Source organism: Austrofundulus limnaeus, unplaced genomic scaffold (assembly GCF_001266775.1).
Source record: "Austrofundulus limnaeus strain Quisiro unplaced genomic scaffold, Austrofundulus_limnaeus-1.0 Scaffold124, whole genome shotgun sequence".
In the NCBI taxonomy this organism is placed as follows: domain Eukaryota; kingdom Metazoa; phylum Chordata; class Actinopteri; order Cyprinodontiformes; family Rivulidae; genus Austrofundulus; species Austrofundulus limnaeus.
Genome location: NW_013952526.1, coordinates 266,936 through 284,684, shown reverse-complemented (window position 1 = coordinate 284,684; position 17,749 = coordinate 266,936). Strand labels below are relative to the sequence as shown.

General features: G+C 36.4%; 1 protein-coding gene across 1 annotated transcript in view; it reads left to right on the top strand.

Annotated features, from left to right (window-relative positions):
* si:ch211-186j3.6 (neural-cadherin) overlaps nucleotides 1-17,749 on the top strand; it is a gene marked incomplete in the record, with an annotated part of 280,048 nt that overhangs the window by 146,195 nt on the left and 116,104 nt on the right. Inside the window, 8 exon segments of the mRNA XM_014015180.1 lie at nucleotides 3,462-3,630; nucleotides 4,142-4,312; nucleotides 4,867-5,039; nucleotides 6,251-6,418; nucleotides 8,884-9,133; nucleotides 10,919-11,046; nucleotides 11,467-11,653; nucleotides 17,521-17,664. Of these exon segments, the coding sequence (XP_013870634.1) occupies nucleotides 3,462-3,630; nucleotides 4,142-4,312; nucleotides 4,867-5,039; nucleotides 6,251-6,418; nucleotides 8,884-9,133; nucleotides 10,919-11,046; nucleotides 11,467-11,653; nucleotides 17,521-17,664 (1,390 nt within the window).

Genomic DNA, 17,749 nt, shown 5'->3' with positions numbered 1-17,749 from the left:
GGTGAATGCCACAAATTCTCCTAAATCACTCGTACGCACAACTTAAGAACAAATCTGTGCATACGAACATGTTCTTGCATGAGGCCCATTGTTTTATGTTAAATAGAACATGCACAGTCCATAGTTGTTCACTTGTGTATTTGTACATTTACTGGCACATGTTGGCTTAATGGGGAAACAACATAAATACACAAGTGTATTTCCACATAAGTGATGCTTTTCACACAGCATTGTTGCAATCTCATCCCTTCAGAACCCAAACCCATTTCTACTTTCATGAAAATTATGGGGATTGTAGATTATAACAAATAGATTAAATGTTACATGTTTCTGAAGTTTTCCTTTTAATACCTCCACTCAGTAGAAATGTCACATAGAGTTCACATTGGATATTGAGTACATACAGTATATGATACATTTCGTTTAAATTATTGAATACATTTCTATGCCTATTTGTTTAAATGTGATTTCAAATGAACAACAGAAAAAAAATATCTTAAATAACTAAATGAGCTAAATTGACTAAACAGATTGTTAGTGTTTGTCTCATTGTGATAAATATGTCACATGGAACTGTTCTGTACAGTTTAGAGTTTTGTTGTGACATATATGCCAATATTTCATGTGACATGTCAGTATTTGATAAACCTTTTCTATATCAAATTGTTTTAGAAATGCTGTCAAACTGAGTTATATGTGATATAAGACATGTTGTCTAAGGATTAGAACAGCTGTATGAGTGAAAACTTGCTTTGTTCAAAAGAAACAAAGTTTTTTTTAAAAATGTCTTAGTGGCCACACTACCTTCCTGGGTGCATGAGACACTGGAAATGAAAACTACAGTATYCAGAGTCCCTCCCTAATCATGTGACTAAGCCAGGGTGTTAAATAGATGTCATTTATGGACTTCATGAGTTTTAAAGTCAGTGTTTAAACAAGATACTTTTCTCGATGCCAAAAGGGACTGTGACACCAGTGTCACCATGATTCCTTACAGGTTAAGTTTATAAAACACTATACTGCAGTTTAAGATCAGTTGCTTCTCTTGAGAATCAATTATTTAAATCTTGCTCTAAATGTGCAGTGTATTATTTCCTTTATTCCACTTGATGATGATTGAAGCTGATAACTTACAGATCCACCCTTTATACCTTTTTTCAAGTAAATCTATGCAAATTGAACAATGAAAATACTCTCAACTGAATTTAAAAATAAATTGGATGTTAATGGAAAATAATTTGAGTAAGATAAATATTAAACACTGTTAAATAAATGTAAAAAATGCACAATTTTTCAATTCTTAGTAAATACGTCCGATATTAGTTTATATGTCTTAAACATCTGTAGCAGAACACTTGAGCGGAAAGACCCCTTTATCTTGTTTTGGTGCCAAGTCTCAACATACTGTAGACTCTCAGGAGCTCAGGACAAGATCAGTAGAGCAAGAGGCTCTCACAGAGAGGGAGTGATTACTTGGATACAGCAGGGTTCTGCTTTTTCCCAGTGCCAGTGAGAGTACAGACACACTAGCACTGATTACATTTATTATTAACCTTTAGCCTCATGGAGAAGGCTCTTGAGAGGAGACATGCCAAATACCAGGAAGTTGTGGAGCAGAATGGGGGTCATGGCTGATAGACTCACAAAATTAAAGCATTTTGCCTGAAGTTCTGACTGGATTTAAAACAACCACATCAGTGCTCTTTGAAATAATCAAGAAAATCAACAGGTAGATTTGGATAAAGAAAAAAAATTGCCAAAGGCTTTCTGGTGCACAAATGCAAGAATTAAAAAAATGTGCATTACYTACGTGTGACAAATACAAAGTTAAAAGACCACAGTCACTGATGATGTATTCAAGCATTTCAAAAGCAATAATGAATTTTTCAGTAGTCAAGAGATTTCATCTCAAGGGTACTATTTTTGTTATAGTGAAATGTTTTAGTCATAAAAATAGCCTGGGACACAAAATTCATAATGTGTTGTGAAGAAAAAACAGCAGACAACGCAATATTCTAAATCAAAATGAAGTCCGCAACTAGACAACTTTATATCATGTACAGTACCTGATCACAGTGTCTGTCTATTTACACTCCCTACTTTTAGGCCATGTTGAACTGAATATGCACAAATGCCCTTCCAACCATCTTCTTATATCTCACTAAAATTTGCAATGAAGGAGGGTGAACTGGTATGGGCATCTTTATTGTGTTTTCAACGTTAATTGTTCAGTCATAAGTTGTACAAGAATAATTCTACATGACTCAGATGCAACTGATATTAAATGGTCATTGAACTCCCTTTTATATTAGTTTATTGTGTTTCATGCAAAGTGTCCCCTTTATTTCACCTGACAACAAGTTGCTTCACATTAAATTTTCATTTGTATCCACTTGCACTCCTTTTGACCCTTCTGGATAACAGCATGTCTACATCTAGGCTTGTATTCACCCAACACCCAACCTAATCYACAGGAAACTTAAAGCAACATTAAAAAGTGCTTGTGGCAAAGAGTGTGGAAGCTACAAAGAGAGAAGACGTAAGAGGATTTGAAAAAAAATATAATAAAATAAAAAAGTAGTGTCAAGGGGAGACATAACACAGAACGGCAGTATGGAGGAAATACCTCTCTTCTCCCAACTCTGTAGAATACAGATACTTCACTAAAGCCCACAAAAGAAAGCTGATGCATAAGGAGTGTGTGGGGGGGGGGGGAAGATTAGAGAGCAGATAAAAAGTTAGGATTTGCCAGGAAGGAAAATATGGGAAGTGTTGAAATTAAAAGAACAAAGCTCTACTCCCTATATTTCTGACAAGTTCAGTAATTAATCAAACCTTTGAGAAATCAAACATTGTGCGATAGCAATGAAATAAAAAACCCTTAATCCTATTTGACCAACTTACACAAGGAGCTAAACTGGTGCAGTTTTAGATTTTTTATAAGTCACTGCAAGACCTCGTCATTAAATCATGATGAACATTTATTTAAACTCAAGCTGTGTTGTATATGTATTTTGTAAAATGAGCTACAACTAGGCTAATACAAAATAATTCAGTGTCAGAAAATGCCCAATGTCCTGCCACCTGCTTAGACTTTAGTCAAGTTAGTTCTGTAATGCATGTTTATGTTCAAGGGCTTCCAGAAGGGCTATGCAATTTTTGAATAATTTATGTTTCAAAACTAAAACAGTGGCCTTCATGAGAATTGGAAACTGTTGATAACATCKTTTCACTTTTTGCATTTGTGCACCAATTTCAGTGCTGCACAGTTTGTCTTTACAGCAAAGCATATGAAGCATTCTCCCAAACCGGTCCTTTTAACATAAATAACCTTGTATTCCTCACATTTCAGCTTACTGCTTTGATAGAATTACAAAATGATCTTGAGTTTCTCCATTGCTACTGTGCAGTGGTGTCATCTTCCTCCCACCTCTTCTCACAGCCTCTCCCATTCTCCCCAGTGTCAGCAGTACCGAGAGAGCACATCAGTCCTGGAAAACCAGCCAGCAGGGACATTCGTTCTGCAGGTTCATGCTGTGGATGCAGATGAAGGCTCCAATGGCAGGGTCACATATGGCTTCATGCACAAAGACTCCACTGTGCCTGCTTTCAGTATCCATCCAGACACTGGTGATTAAACACTCCACTGTGTGAACATACAAAGATCATTTTGTCATGGTTGACAAAACACATAGTACCCCCCCCCCATTTGTCTTTTTTTTAAACATTGAAGTGTTTATAAAAATGAGTTCAAGAAGACTTCCTGGATAGTTTCTTGACCTCTCCTCACGCAGCAGAAATGGAAATAATTTGCTCAATATTACATTTTTCACATTTGTTTTTTGCCAAACGAAATTTGTAAAAAATAAAAATAAATATAATAGCAATAATATAGTTTGATAAATATTACTTTTTGTACATGTCTCAGAGGCTTGTCTACAAAGCCACAAAAAGAAAGAAAGAAAGAAATAATAAAACATCAACAATAAGGCACTCTGTATAACACACTTTTCATTTTTGCAAATATATGTCTGTAATTAGATCATTGTATTTATAAATTGCAATATTGTAGGATAAGAGTCAAACAGTTCTTTGATATGATATGACTGCCTGTTCAGCTTCATTCTRTTGGTCTTCACAGGAGCAATTCTGACTGCCAGGAAATTTGACCGTGAACGCCAACGGGAGTATGCAGTTACAGTAACAGCCACAGACCAGGCAGCTGATCCCCTGATTGGAATTTGTCAGCTTAACATTCTTATCCTGGACCAGAATGACAACAGCCCTAAGTTTGAGAACATTCGATATGAGTGTAAGTAAATATTGTGTGAAACAAATAATGTGGGCTCTCAGCAAGAAGGTTGCCAGATCAAATCCCAGCCCRGGTTCCTTTCTGGGTAGAGTTTGCATGTTCTCTCCATGCATGCATGAATTCTCTACTCTGGCTTCCTCCCTTACACCTAAAACATGACTRTTARGTTAATTGGTAACTCTAAATTGTCTCTAGGCGAGAGTGAATGGTTGTTTGTCTCTATGTGTCCCTGTGACGGATTTGCAACTTGTCCAGGGTGTACCCCACCCCTCACACTTTGACTGCTGGACATGGGCACCAGTGACCCACATGACCCTGAAAAGAAGAAGCGGGTATAGATAATGGATGGATGCATGGAAAAATATTGTGCAGCAGGGCTTACACCTACACAAATATACATGTATATATATTTTTCAATTGTTTTTTTTCCTTCATACAAAGTACATGCTGCTTACTGTATCAAAAATATAAATATAATCTGGTAAAATRTATGTGCATAAGCCTCAAAGAACCAGTGTTACAGCAACTATACTACTTTTTTTTTTCTCTTATAGACTTCCTTCGTGAGGACACCATGATTGGAACTAGTTTTTTGCGGGTGGCAGCTCATGATGATGACTTTGGCACCAATGCAGCCGTTACGTACAGTATGTCCAGTGAGCAGCCTGAGTACCTCAGAGTCAGCCCACTGACGGGCTGGGTGTACGTCCACCAGCCCATCTCACAGGTATATACTTTCAAAGTTAAAAAAAACCCATCACATTACAAACTCTTTGGACATCATCTTCTTCCTAACTAAAAAGCATTTATTATGAAYTTTGAAATGTTTTAACTAGAATACTTACATGAAACAACTGTGTAAATGTTTAGGAGTGTTTTGAAGTCAAGAAAAATAACTGAATGTTCTTTGAGTTCATGTGGATTATAAGGTCCCTTATTTATCCACAATTTCAGTCACATATTTCCCACTAAACTAAATGACTTTTTGTTACTAAGTTACCGTAAAAACAAAATGTTTGTGGTTGAGCACCTGCTGACAATGAGAGAGCCTAAACCAAATGGCCAGAAACAGACATGCAGTCTGTATATGCATGTGATTCAGTCTTCACAAACGCTTTTTTTCTTTCTATAAGAAGATCTGGAATTTGTCTCACTTTATTGTCACTTGCTTCACTACCAGCATGGAAAAATCAATCACATTGGAAACATTAAAAACAAATAGAGCAAATTGCCATGTAACGATTGCCAACTAGTCTGTGACTCCGCAGCTTAACCTTTTCTAGCACTGAGATGATTGTGTATAAGAATGATCAACACTTTATATCTCCTTTTATGTCAGTTTGTTTTTTTTACACTAAAATTAAAGTTTTTTGTTTTTTTTTTATATTTTATTTTTTCTCTTAATGCATACCATTTCTATAAACGGAGTACCTAATGTTACTTTACATTTTTGTAATTCATTGTCAGTATACAAATTTAAAATAAGAAGATAAATAAAAAGGTGGATGTACTCTACCCCTCTTCCAATAACTAGAGATAGGTGCCAGCTCTCTGCGAGCCTACATGGAAAAGCGTGGATTAATAATTCTCAAACCCTATAAAAGTATATAGTACACCAAGTTCAACTGAATTTTGTTATTCTTATACAATACAAATAAACTTACAAAATTAGGAGAAAAACTAACTTTTAGGAAACACATTCTTCAGCTGCAGTCAATAAGGCAGTTTTTTTCTTCAAATTATTGCTACTTGATAATCTAAGCCTTTCGGTTTAATCTTTTTTTTTACCCAGTTTGACTCTACAGTCAATTTGGTCAGAGATGGTACAAAATAAACAAATAGGATTTTTATTGAATCTGTGAGATCGAAGTGCACTATGTTTTATCCCATAATTAGCAATGGAAGGGCACATCATTAAGCTTTTTTTTTGTGACACAGAGGACCTACATCACAAGGGAAATTGTGGCTACAGATGGAGGGAACAGGAGCAGCTCTGTAGAGTTGGCTGTCACCATTACCAATGTGAAGAACCAGCCTCCACAGTGGGATAATGACACTTATAGCATAGTGATACCAGAAAACACTGTTCGAGACACACCCATCGTGGTAAGTTGGCCTGCAAATATGTTGGTTGGTGCACAGAGTATAAAYAGACAATTACATATGTCTATTCCAGGAAATACTGCAGCTCATGTTTGAAAGTAGTTAAACATTTTATAAAGAAACAGAATGTTTTTGAAATATTTGACAAAAAAGAACAGTAAACACTAATAAATATGTTGATTGTTGTGAGTGGGCTTTTGACAAGTAAAATGAAAATTCAACTTGCTCAAATAAATGCAATACTACCGTGTAGACATATTGWATGCATCCAAATGTTATGCAATGGAAACTGTTACTTTAGGTTTTCAACAGGCACTTGTGATGTCATTCTGCAATATTTGTTAATTGATATAAATATTTTTCCCTCAAATATACTAGCCTGGCCCTTGYCTTTCTATGCAGTTCCACTCAGTTCTAGTTTCCCTTCGCTGCTTCCTCTGGAATTTCTCCTATAGACAAGGATTTYTCTGGTAGAATTTCAACCAGGCCAATCAGCAAACAGGAGGAGTTGTGAAGATGATTTTCTGGACTGTTTTAATCTGCCAGTAGTTTAGCAGTGGCAGGTGAGGAAGTAAATGAAGCCAGTCCATGTTAATGAGGCTTCCAAATTGAATTAAATTTGCCTGACAGCGCCTGCGCACTCATTTACAGTCATCTCGTTTGRCTCAGAAKGTTCTCCTGTCAGTAGRGGATGGTTGTTTACAGGGAACAAAATTTCCGGTTAGCTTCTTAGCCTAGCTTCCTTCACAGTCGAGCTAGCACACTGCAAACGTCACGGCCAAATGTTAGCAATTGAGTAAAACCAGATCCAATCATTAGAGTCCACACCTACAACAAGAAGTCTCATCTCAATAGTTGAGGTTCCAGACCCTCGGTATGAAGCAAAGCGTAGAACAGGGGGCTGGTTTTTACCAGGTTACAAAAGTACCTATGCTTCTGTGTCAACATTAAAACTATGGAGGACCAAATAGGTTAACAGATAATTCTCTTTTCTTGTTGTTAAAAAAAACTTTGAAAATGATTTTGTTTACTTTAATAACAATTTGACAGAATCAGGGTAAACCCATTGTTCAGTTCTTTTCCAGCCAGGTGTTTGTTCCTGCTTGTTAACTGCTTGCTCCTGAGCACATTTTAAGAAAGCAAGGCCGTCTGTCTTTATCTTAGCTTTGATGTAGTTTTAGAACATTCAGCCAATCTTTATCAGCACTGAATAGGAATATATGRAATGACGAGGAAGCTACACGCTTAGGAACCACAGCTGCAGACAAATGCCCTCATTCAGGAACACTCCAAATTGTATTGTTTACTTCCTTGTGTGGTCCAGATGTATCACATCTACTTCTTTCCATCATTGATAATCAGCTTCTCTTTCACAACACTAAAACACTTCACAATATTTTCGAAGACTCTCGTGAAAGCAGTAAAGTCCATTAGAGTGGCTGATGAATATGTGAATTCACAGGATGAGAATGAAGACACAGGAAAGTCATTTATATGAGAATGTGTGCAMTTTATTGTGTTTGTGAATGTTCCTGGTAAAGCAAGAGGGGAGGATGGTCCCCACGGTTGCATTAATCGAAGTGGTAGTTCAGTGTTGATTTGACTATTACGGAAAGATACAATGACATTCAGTTGATTGTAATTTCTTCACCCTGGACTTTTAAGGGTTTTATGGCCTAAATTGTCACACAAAGTGGTTTGAGATGTTTGTCAGGTCTCTATGCTTCACAAAACGTTTCATTATCATCATTTGTAAAATAAATGGCTACATCTAGGTCACGTAWAAGCAAGCTGCATCAATCCCTTTTCAAATTTTAATTGGCGTCGTGTGTTGAATAACTCCTTTTTAATTGGTTTAGGGTGAAACAGAAAAAAAATCAGGATGTATCTCTGTTTGATCTCACAAGATATCAGATGGCTACTTTTGTGAAACAGCCCCCTACTTCATGTTTTTATTGCTCTTTATTATGGGATATAAAACATTTTCCTTTTCCGTTCGGGCAGATTCTGTTGAACTATTTATGATGCAGACTTCAGTTTTAGCTCGGCAGCCACATTTTACATTTGTGTTCTTGTCCTGAGGGTCACTACTGGCACTGAACAATTTCCAGCTCCTGCAGTTGGTAAATGTGAGATCCAGAGATTTTGTTAAACGCAAATGAATAGTAGTTTAAAATTTTGTTCGTACACTGCTAAAATTGACAATGGGAGAAAACAAAAAAATAAATAGCAACATAATTTATTATGCTGAATTTACAAAAGCCAAATTGGTATTTTGAATTTATTTATGTTTTTTTTTTAGGCTAAATTATAAAACTCGCATAAAGTCAAATTTGTTCACAAAGTAAATTATGTCTGATTTAATATTTAGTAACTCTGGATGTCTCTTTGAACAGTTTAATGTATCATAATTTAATTTAACTATTAAAAACAATGTTTTGTTGTATTCTGCCCTTGTATCCACAAAGACCATCAAAGCCACCTCCAGACTTGGAGATCCAAGGGTAACCTATAATTTGGAAGATGGGATGGTCCCAGAGACTAACATGCCCGTTCGCTTTTACTTGACCCCCAACCGCGAGGATGGTTCGGCGTCCATTTTGGTGGCAGAGCCCCTGGACTACGAGACCACCAGGAATTTCATTCTGCGAGTGCGAGCTCAGAATGTTGCTGCTGTACCACTGGCTGCCTTCACTACAGTTTATGTCAATGTAACTGGTAAGCTTTTGTATGGATTCCTTGTTGTATTGAACTGCATAGATTTTATATAAAATTCATGCAGTTCAATACAACAGTATATAAGAAATATATATAAGAAAATAAATAAAAATATACTCTGTAGTATAATTTGCATCAGGTTACAGGCTGTTTGACATCAACATGTCAGGATTTGCTATGGGTCAGAGAAAAAAAAAGATGCCATCAACGCAAGAATTAGATTCAACAACCACTGTGTTCAGGTAAAAAATAATAAGAAGAAATAGAGTACAGGAGAAAAAAATAAATGAAAACTAGAATCAGTCAGGTCATGTTCCTGTGTGCTCCAAATATAATTATATGTAGGTTATTCACTGGCTGTAATCAAAGTTGTGTTTTTTGCATCACATCTCAGTAAGTTGGTGTTTGTTAGCTCTGGCCTTGCTTTTTCTACAAATGCCTCACATTTTTTTGCATGTAGTTTTGTTGCATCATTGACACATGTACATACACAAACAACCCAGACAAACAGCATCCCATCAAGTTTGTAGTAGCGAGGAATAATTAATTCTCACAGACCCACTCCTGGCTCAGAGTCCCTGTATAGCTATCTGTCTTAATAAGAAAGCTCTTTGACTTCTCCAGAGGCAATTATGTTAAGGAAAAAGGGGGAGGTCTGTAATGGATTTAAGACCTACTTTTTTGTCCATAGATTAAGACATTTGCTTAGAAGACAAGGAAGGATGAAACCGGCACATGGAGCAGCATTAGAGTTAATCTGTGGCACGTTCTGAGCAAATTCTGTAATACCTTTGGACTTWGATCAGCTTTGTTAAAATGTGACTTACTGTTCTGGAAATCTAACTTCCTGTTATGTCCCATCGGTCTTCATTACTAGCTTCGTTAACTGTGTACAGCACTGAACAGTCTGTCCTTTCATTCTTGTACTGATGTGACCAAGACATCAGGGAGGCTGAGCTGTTTTGAAGGCCAATAGCACAATACTTGGAACAACTAGCTGTGGCACATTACACATTGTGGAATTGTAGTTGTCAAGAAGACTTGACCACAGGTCTACTTTATAAGAAGCCTTTAGAAGTTTGGCTTGAAGACCAGCATCAAAATAAATTTCTGCAGATGCATGATAAAAGGTGTTCAGTGTTCTGCATTACACTTGTATGTGGGTAGAATGTTTGTGGAGAGGATACAAAACACCAGTGGATAAATTACACAAACCATTTAGGATTTTTACTCTCAAAGGTGAATCCTGTATGGAGGACCTAAACTAACATAATTCAAAATAAAAGCAGAAATGCATATAAATGGCACATTAAATAAATGCAGTTCAAACATAGCAATTCATTGAAAACAAGGAGGCAAGACTAGGAGGAAAAAAAACACTTAGCTGTGTTTGTTTACTAAACTTTGAACTTTAAGCTAAACTGAAGCAACATAAGGATGTACAATCAATCTGCACATGGATCCAGCTCCTTCCTGCCTATTGACCAGTGGTAGAGGAGCTGACCCAAGAAGGACAGCCCTCCTTATTTGCTTAATGAGGCAGAAATAGATAAGGCAAAGCAAAAACAGGAGACAGAAAAATGTCAAAACAACACATGGAAATAAAAAAGACTATAAATAAACTTTTAAGAGACACCAATGCATCTACTAATAAAAGAAAAAAATGTGCTAAAACATAATTTACTTAAACTAAACTGAAAAATAAATTGTAGTCCTCTTAATATTAAATGGAAACTGTTTGAGTGTGCTCTAATCACACTCTTATTCTGTTTTCTTTCATTTCAGATGTTAATGATAATGTCCCATTTTTCACTTCTTCCATCTACGAGGCATCAGTCACTGAAGGAGCAGAATCTGGAACTTTGGTTTTYCAGGTTTCAGCCAATGACCTCGACTTGGGCCTTAATGGCAAGGTAAAAGTAAAGCATTCTACTGTAGTCAAGTGGCGTCTGGTCCTGCCCCTTAAGGGCCACTGTCCGGCATCTTTTACCTGTTTCCCTGCTCCAGCATATCTGGAATGGATTGAAAACAGGTTTCTGTAAAACTTGAATAGGTGATTCAGTCATTGATTTATGTGTGTTGGAGCAGGGAAACAAGTAAAACAAGCAAGATGGCGGCCCTCAAGGACCATGACTGAACACCCCTGCCATAGACGATATTTCAGCTTTAATTTAAAAAAAGTTGCAAAGCAATAGGAATTTACATAGAATCATCAGTTTGCATTACTGTGCCAAATCATTTTCTTTTTTCTTTTCTTTTTTTATCATTCTAGTTATCTTGTGGTAGAATATTAGGTTCTTGGTTTGATGTTGATCAATTCAATCTTGTGTCAGATTTCTTACTCCTTGCTGGAAGATCGTAGTGGAGACCATCAGTATTTTCGTATCGACCCTGAGCTGGGCTTCATCTACACTCAGGCTGTGTTTGACAGAGAGACCAAAAGCTCATACTTGTTGGAGGTTCAGTCTGTGGATGGCTGGGAGTCAGCACGACCTGGCAAGCATGGACAACCCAACTCTGGTAACACAAAGCAACACTTCAATGTTCATCTTCAGTTTATTTATTACTTCCATTCATAGCTATTTTCTGATTGTAGTCTTAGCATAGTTTGTTAGCGTTTCAACAATTTATGTACAAGATTAATGAAAAGTATGTCAAACAAAGTTTTAAATTTCCACTTTACCGCTTAGTATATTTTTATGCTTTGATGCTTGATTAAAAAGCCAGTGAGCTTATACTTATAATATTCCATCGAGTAATGAATGAGGAGCCCTATCAATTACGCTCAGTCCAGAACATGGCCACCATCTCGAAAGCTGCCATATTGGATCAAAATAAAAGGATACCCTGTGGCTCTTGGCAACATAAACAAGAATGAAATTGCTGTTAGGATCATTTATCTTTACGAGGACTGAACTGCCTCTACAGTTTGACTGTTAACTACATTGTATAAAGATAATGGCAGGTAATAAAAGGTGGGAATATTTGTCACCTACTGTTAAAGACAAGTGAGTGATTGAAATGTTTTTTTTTCCCAGAGGAGGAAAAAAACTTATAAATAATAATAATAATAATAATAATAATAATAATAATAATAATAATAATAATAATAATAATAATAAAATACTTTTTGGTTTGTGTGCCTTTACCTGGACATTTAAAACCATTATTTCCAAATATTTTTATTGTGTTAGCTCACTGACTGAGTTCACTGAGCACACTGATAGAAATAAATGCTTAACATAAAGTTTCTCAGAGAGTACACAATATTGTCTACATTAATTGTAGTTTCAAATTAATTCACCTAAGAGAAAAAAAATGTCAAATTTTGAGGCAACATGTATGTTTCTCCTTTCATCATAAATGTTTTACTTGTATGGTACCTTGGCGGTTTTGTTTGTATTTTGACTTTATTTAAAACAAACAATCCACTTCACATGACAATTACACGGTAGCTGCTGAAGAACACAAATGGGTTTGGCGATAGGCAGTCGCTCTAGATTTACGTCTCCAAATCTCCATTAGGCTGCTAAAATGTGTTTTCCTCGTTCTGTTTTCATCTCACATCTGCACATCTTTCTATTCAAAGACCAAAGGGCGTCTACATCTTTCAGTTTGTCACTCGTGCTCTCTCTCCCCTCCATGTTTCTACTTCTCTCTCATTTGCTTCCAGATGAAATGCATACATGCTCTACTAGAGTAGAGCGTGGATGAAGAAAAGAACAGCTGCTGAGACAGATGGGTGGAAGGAGAAAGGTGTCAGAAAAAAAATAACAACAGCAAAACAGGCCAGAATCATGAAATCCTCAAWCCAGTTTTAAAAACAGAGTAAGAAGTAAACAAAGGCAATATCCAGTTAAGCAGAGGGGAAAAAGATATTAAAATGTAAATGAAAACTGTACATAAAAATAAATGAAAGGCTTTCAAAAGACATGAATGTCTGTCAGTAGTGACAATTTGATGACAAACTCATTTWATTTATGAACTAAACAACCCCAAACATCCTTCAATTTAGAATTACAAGTGTGCTGTAATGATCTGGCTTGCAGAGGACACACACCACTTAACAAAATATTAACATAAAATTTCATAATTTGGACCATGGAGCCCCACTTTGTTTATTGAGGGAATTTCTTGTTTGTCTCTGTGGATCTATGAGCCGATAAAGTCACAGTCTCTGAACTTTTAATGATGCTGCAGAGTTGTAGTCGGCCTGTACCTAAACTCTGGCTTTATTGCAGCCGTATGTTCAGATATTCAAATATTTAAAGTGCTTTTTGTTTGTCCAGCACTAACCAGACMACTGGGATTATTTGGTATAAACAGCATGCATTCTGCTGGAGCAAATAAAARGTTTTCAGTATTTTTTACTCGTACGTGAAACTGTAAGTTACTTTGCACAAGTTCAAATTATGTACATTCCATTAATTAGCAAGGTGTGTTAGAGTTTGTGTTAGAATGGGCCATCGTGTCCCTCACTTTGTGTATTATTTTATTTTGGAGCTTCCTCAGTTAAATGGCTAAAATTGTATTTTTAAATGATTTCGTAACTGTCACATTTTGTTTTGTTGCACACCACATTTGTTTCTCAGAATGTAATTGTGTTTTAAATGAATGATGGAAGATGATTAGGATCTCTCTTGGTCTAGCTTAGTTTGACATTTGTAAAAGCCTAAAGCGAAATTAAATATGAAGAGCTCCAGTGATTACAGGGAAGCAGAGTGAAGTTATTTGTTTTGTAACGATTATGATAAAATGATGGGTGATGGTCAAATTAGGAAATACCTCGGGCAGGCAGGCACAAACTCACACAACCCCCCCCCCCCCCCCCCCCCCCCCACTGGGACAAATGATTTATTGTTTGTCTCTTTTGTTTCTATTTATTGAAAATGGAATTAGATTGGCATTTATTGTAAACCGACAACAGAAATGTAAGTCAGCTAATTTATTTGTGTGCTTCAAAGAGTTGACAGTGAACTATTCTCCTTTTCTTATGTTTAGATGAGAAATTAACCACTTACTGTATCTAAATAAAAAAAACGAATTTGAGAAAACAAAACTTGAGCTTCTGTTTGGTGAGTTGGTAACAGTGAATAGAAGCTGAAAAAAGGTTTTGTATTTATTAAAGGAATACATATCACCAACTTTCTTTCATGTCAGTGTAAGAAAATGTGTTTTTACTTGGCAGCTGAAGCACGAACAGGAGACAAATTCAGATTTTAGACGTGAACATTTAATTGCAGAATATAAAGTCTCACACAACCTTTTTTGATGGAAACATTGTGTTTGTCTGTTTCTTTAGTGTAAGGCCTGTTTTATTTAAACTGTTCCTCATAAGTGCAGTTCGTTCAGAGGTGACCCACGAGTCACTTGAAACAGAGCAAACACTACTATTTAATCCCAGCTTCACAGTACATAGAATTAATCATTTGATATCAAAAATAGTTTTGACATCTCAATAAAAACTTKTACAGGGGTTGGACAATGAAAMTGAAACACCTGCCATTTTAGAGTGGGAGGTTTCATGGCTAAATTGGACCAGCCTGGTGGCCAATCGTCACTGATTGCACATTGCACCAATAAGAGTAGAGTGTGAAGGTTCAATTAGCAGGGTAAGAGCACAGCTTTGCTCAAAATATTGCAATGTACACAACATTATGRGTGACGTACCAGAGTTCAAAAGAGGACAAATTGTTGGTGCATGTCTTGTTGATGCATCTGTGACCAAAACAACAAGTCTTTGTGATGTATCAAGAGCCACGGTATCCAAGGTAATGTCAGCATGTTACCACCAAGAAGGAYMAACCACATCCAACAGGATTAACTGTGGACRCAAGAGGAAGCTGTCAGAAAGGGATGTTATGGTCTAAAACCAGGTGTTTCAGTTTTWTTTGTCTAACCCCTGTATATGTGAAGCACATTTAAAATTCTGTGCAAACAGAATGAATTTTCCTTCACCAGAGTTTTAAACTATTCTTGTTGTCTGTGAAGAAATCATGGGATTATAATCCATTTTTGCCACTTTTCCACTAGTGCGTGTCGTGTCGGTACGGTCAGTGTTGGAACGGGTCAGTTCGGGTGTTTTTCCATTGACGTTCCAGTCTTGTTCCAGTGGGTGTGTTTTGGGCAGTTGGTGGAGATATTTTTTTGGGTTTTTCGAAAAAAAAAAATTAATGCGCAAAATGAGAGGTAGAAACACATTTGCCGAATAAGTTCTGAAATTTTAAAAATTTGCTAAAATTTAGAGTTAAAATTGGATGGAAACATGTCTAATTTCGCTGATATGATTGAAAAAAAAAAGTATCATTGTGTTATTGTTGTAAAGGCAACTTAGACACAACCAGTAACTCCACCCCCTAGCTAATCAGTGACGAACAGTGTTCTGACCTTGCATTTTGGTGTCGACTGGGACCGCTTGGAACCTCAACAAAAAGTAGATACTAAAAATGGGTCAATTCCATGAATCTGGCCAAATGGAAAGAGCTTGGAACCATACCGTACCGACACTACACCAAGTGGCACTAGTGGAAAAGGGGCATTTTGTCAATATCAGGTCCTTTTTGATTTTTTTCTACGTTTACTTTGCTGTGGCAAATCAAGCTAACTCTAAACGTTAAATAGATTTACCCTCATTGATTGCATTCTACAAATTTCATTACCATTTGTTCAGAGATAATTTGCAAACATGTACAGGCAAAAGATTATTACCCACCTTCACGTTGTGCAGCAGGCAGTAGTTGTTAGCACTTAGCAGATTCTAATAGAAACCAGAATTCCAATATGTTTTTTTTTATTTTAAATTTTTTAAGAACTCTCACTTATTCAAATTTTGTTGGTTTGAATACAGTTTAAAAGCTTTGACCCCATGTTTAAGAACTACAGTGACAAAAAGTTTAAACCTCTTAACATTTTGTAACCATGTTCACTTCGTTCACCATAGCAACAGTTTCTGCAACTTGTTAGTGTGCCGATACAATGACTCATGTCTGATAAAACTATAACCAAAATATTGTTATTGAAAGTAAAGTTGGAATATTTTCATTGTCACATAATCTGTATTTTGATCTCAAAGATTTGAGAAACAAAGATTCTTATTTATTTTTATAAGTGGTTTTAAAGACAGAAAAAGAAAAATGAACCTCCGCTTCTACATTTTTGTTTCATTTGCGAGACAAACAGATCAAACTTTAGAAATTGAAGCCTCTTGTCATAAAGAGTTAGTCTGATATATTTGTTGTAGAAAACAAAAAATAAATTCACTATGATGCAAATCAGTGGGTTTTTTTTCTTATTTCCTGTCAAAAGCTTAAGCAGTGTCATTTTTTTATGAAATGGGAAGAATGAATTTATGAAGAATATAAAAATCCAGTATTTCAGTCATCACACAGGTTGTGTGTTTCATTTACRAGTAGTTTTCAAGTTTTTCTATGCAATGGTTCTCTTTGTTTCAGTTATAGTGAACTTTGATTCCTCTTGCACACTTTTCACTTTACTTACCGTTGCCTTTTCTATGCTTTAAGCACCCAATTAATGCTGAATGAACCTTCTTCAAAACAAAGCTGACAAAAGTTATCCTTAATTAGTTCATTGAAAACTGGTGAACATGCTTACATGACATTGGGGGTGGGATGAGCGTAGAAAAAAGACATTTCAACATGTTCTGTGTTTTGCATTGCAAATCTAAGCATGCATACTGAAATGAAATATCAGAAAGTTGTCATGTAAAAAAAAGACAAAACAATGTTGATGGGAAAGTTTTTTCTGCAGAAGAGCAAGACTGTGGGATGCAGTTTGGYCAATGTGTGAAACATGGATATGCTGTGGATGGCAGCTAAATCCACTTGTCCACTTCCTGCATTCATCCTTCTCCCCTCCCCACCCTTCTGAACATGTGAAAAGTTCTGACATGCAGCTTGTTTTGCTATAGCTCCAAGKGCTGCATTTGTTTCCTATCTGTGCCATGAACTGTATACCAACTCTTCCACCCTGCCTTAAATAATTAATCTCATCTCGAAGCTGTATTGCAAATTATGCACTTTTTTTATACAGATATCAAAGGAAGTGTATATAGCTTTACACTGATACCCTAAGGGTGCTTTGAACTCCAGCCTCTGGGAGAAAAAAARGTTGGATTTTGTGGTAGAACAGTCTAGAATGATCAAGACAATAAAAAAGATGAAATAAGTTATTTTGTGTCATCTGAGGAATTYCAACTTTTCCATTTGCACTAGTATTGATTCACATAGCTAAAGTGACTAAGTTGTTGCCAYGCAAAGAGGAAAAAGCAAACCAATAAAAACAGATGTTTGTGTTCCAGTTGACAGAATAAGAACAACCTCTGGTTTTTAATTGCCTTTGCCTGTTTTTTTTTCTTTTTTTTTCCTCAGACACAGCATATGTTCGTGTTTTTATCAGCGATGTGAACGATAATAAGCCGACGTTTGGACAGGCTTCCTATGAAGTTGATGTGGATGAGGACGCTGACGTAGGCTTTGCTATTCTCACAGTCAGTGCCAACGATGGGGACGAAGGTAGGTGGCATGAATACAGAAAGCGCTACGTGTGTGTGTGTGTGTGTGTGTGTGTGTGTGTGTGTGTGTGTGTGTGTGTGTGTGT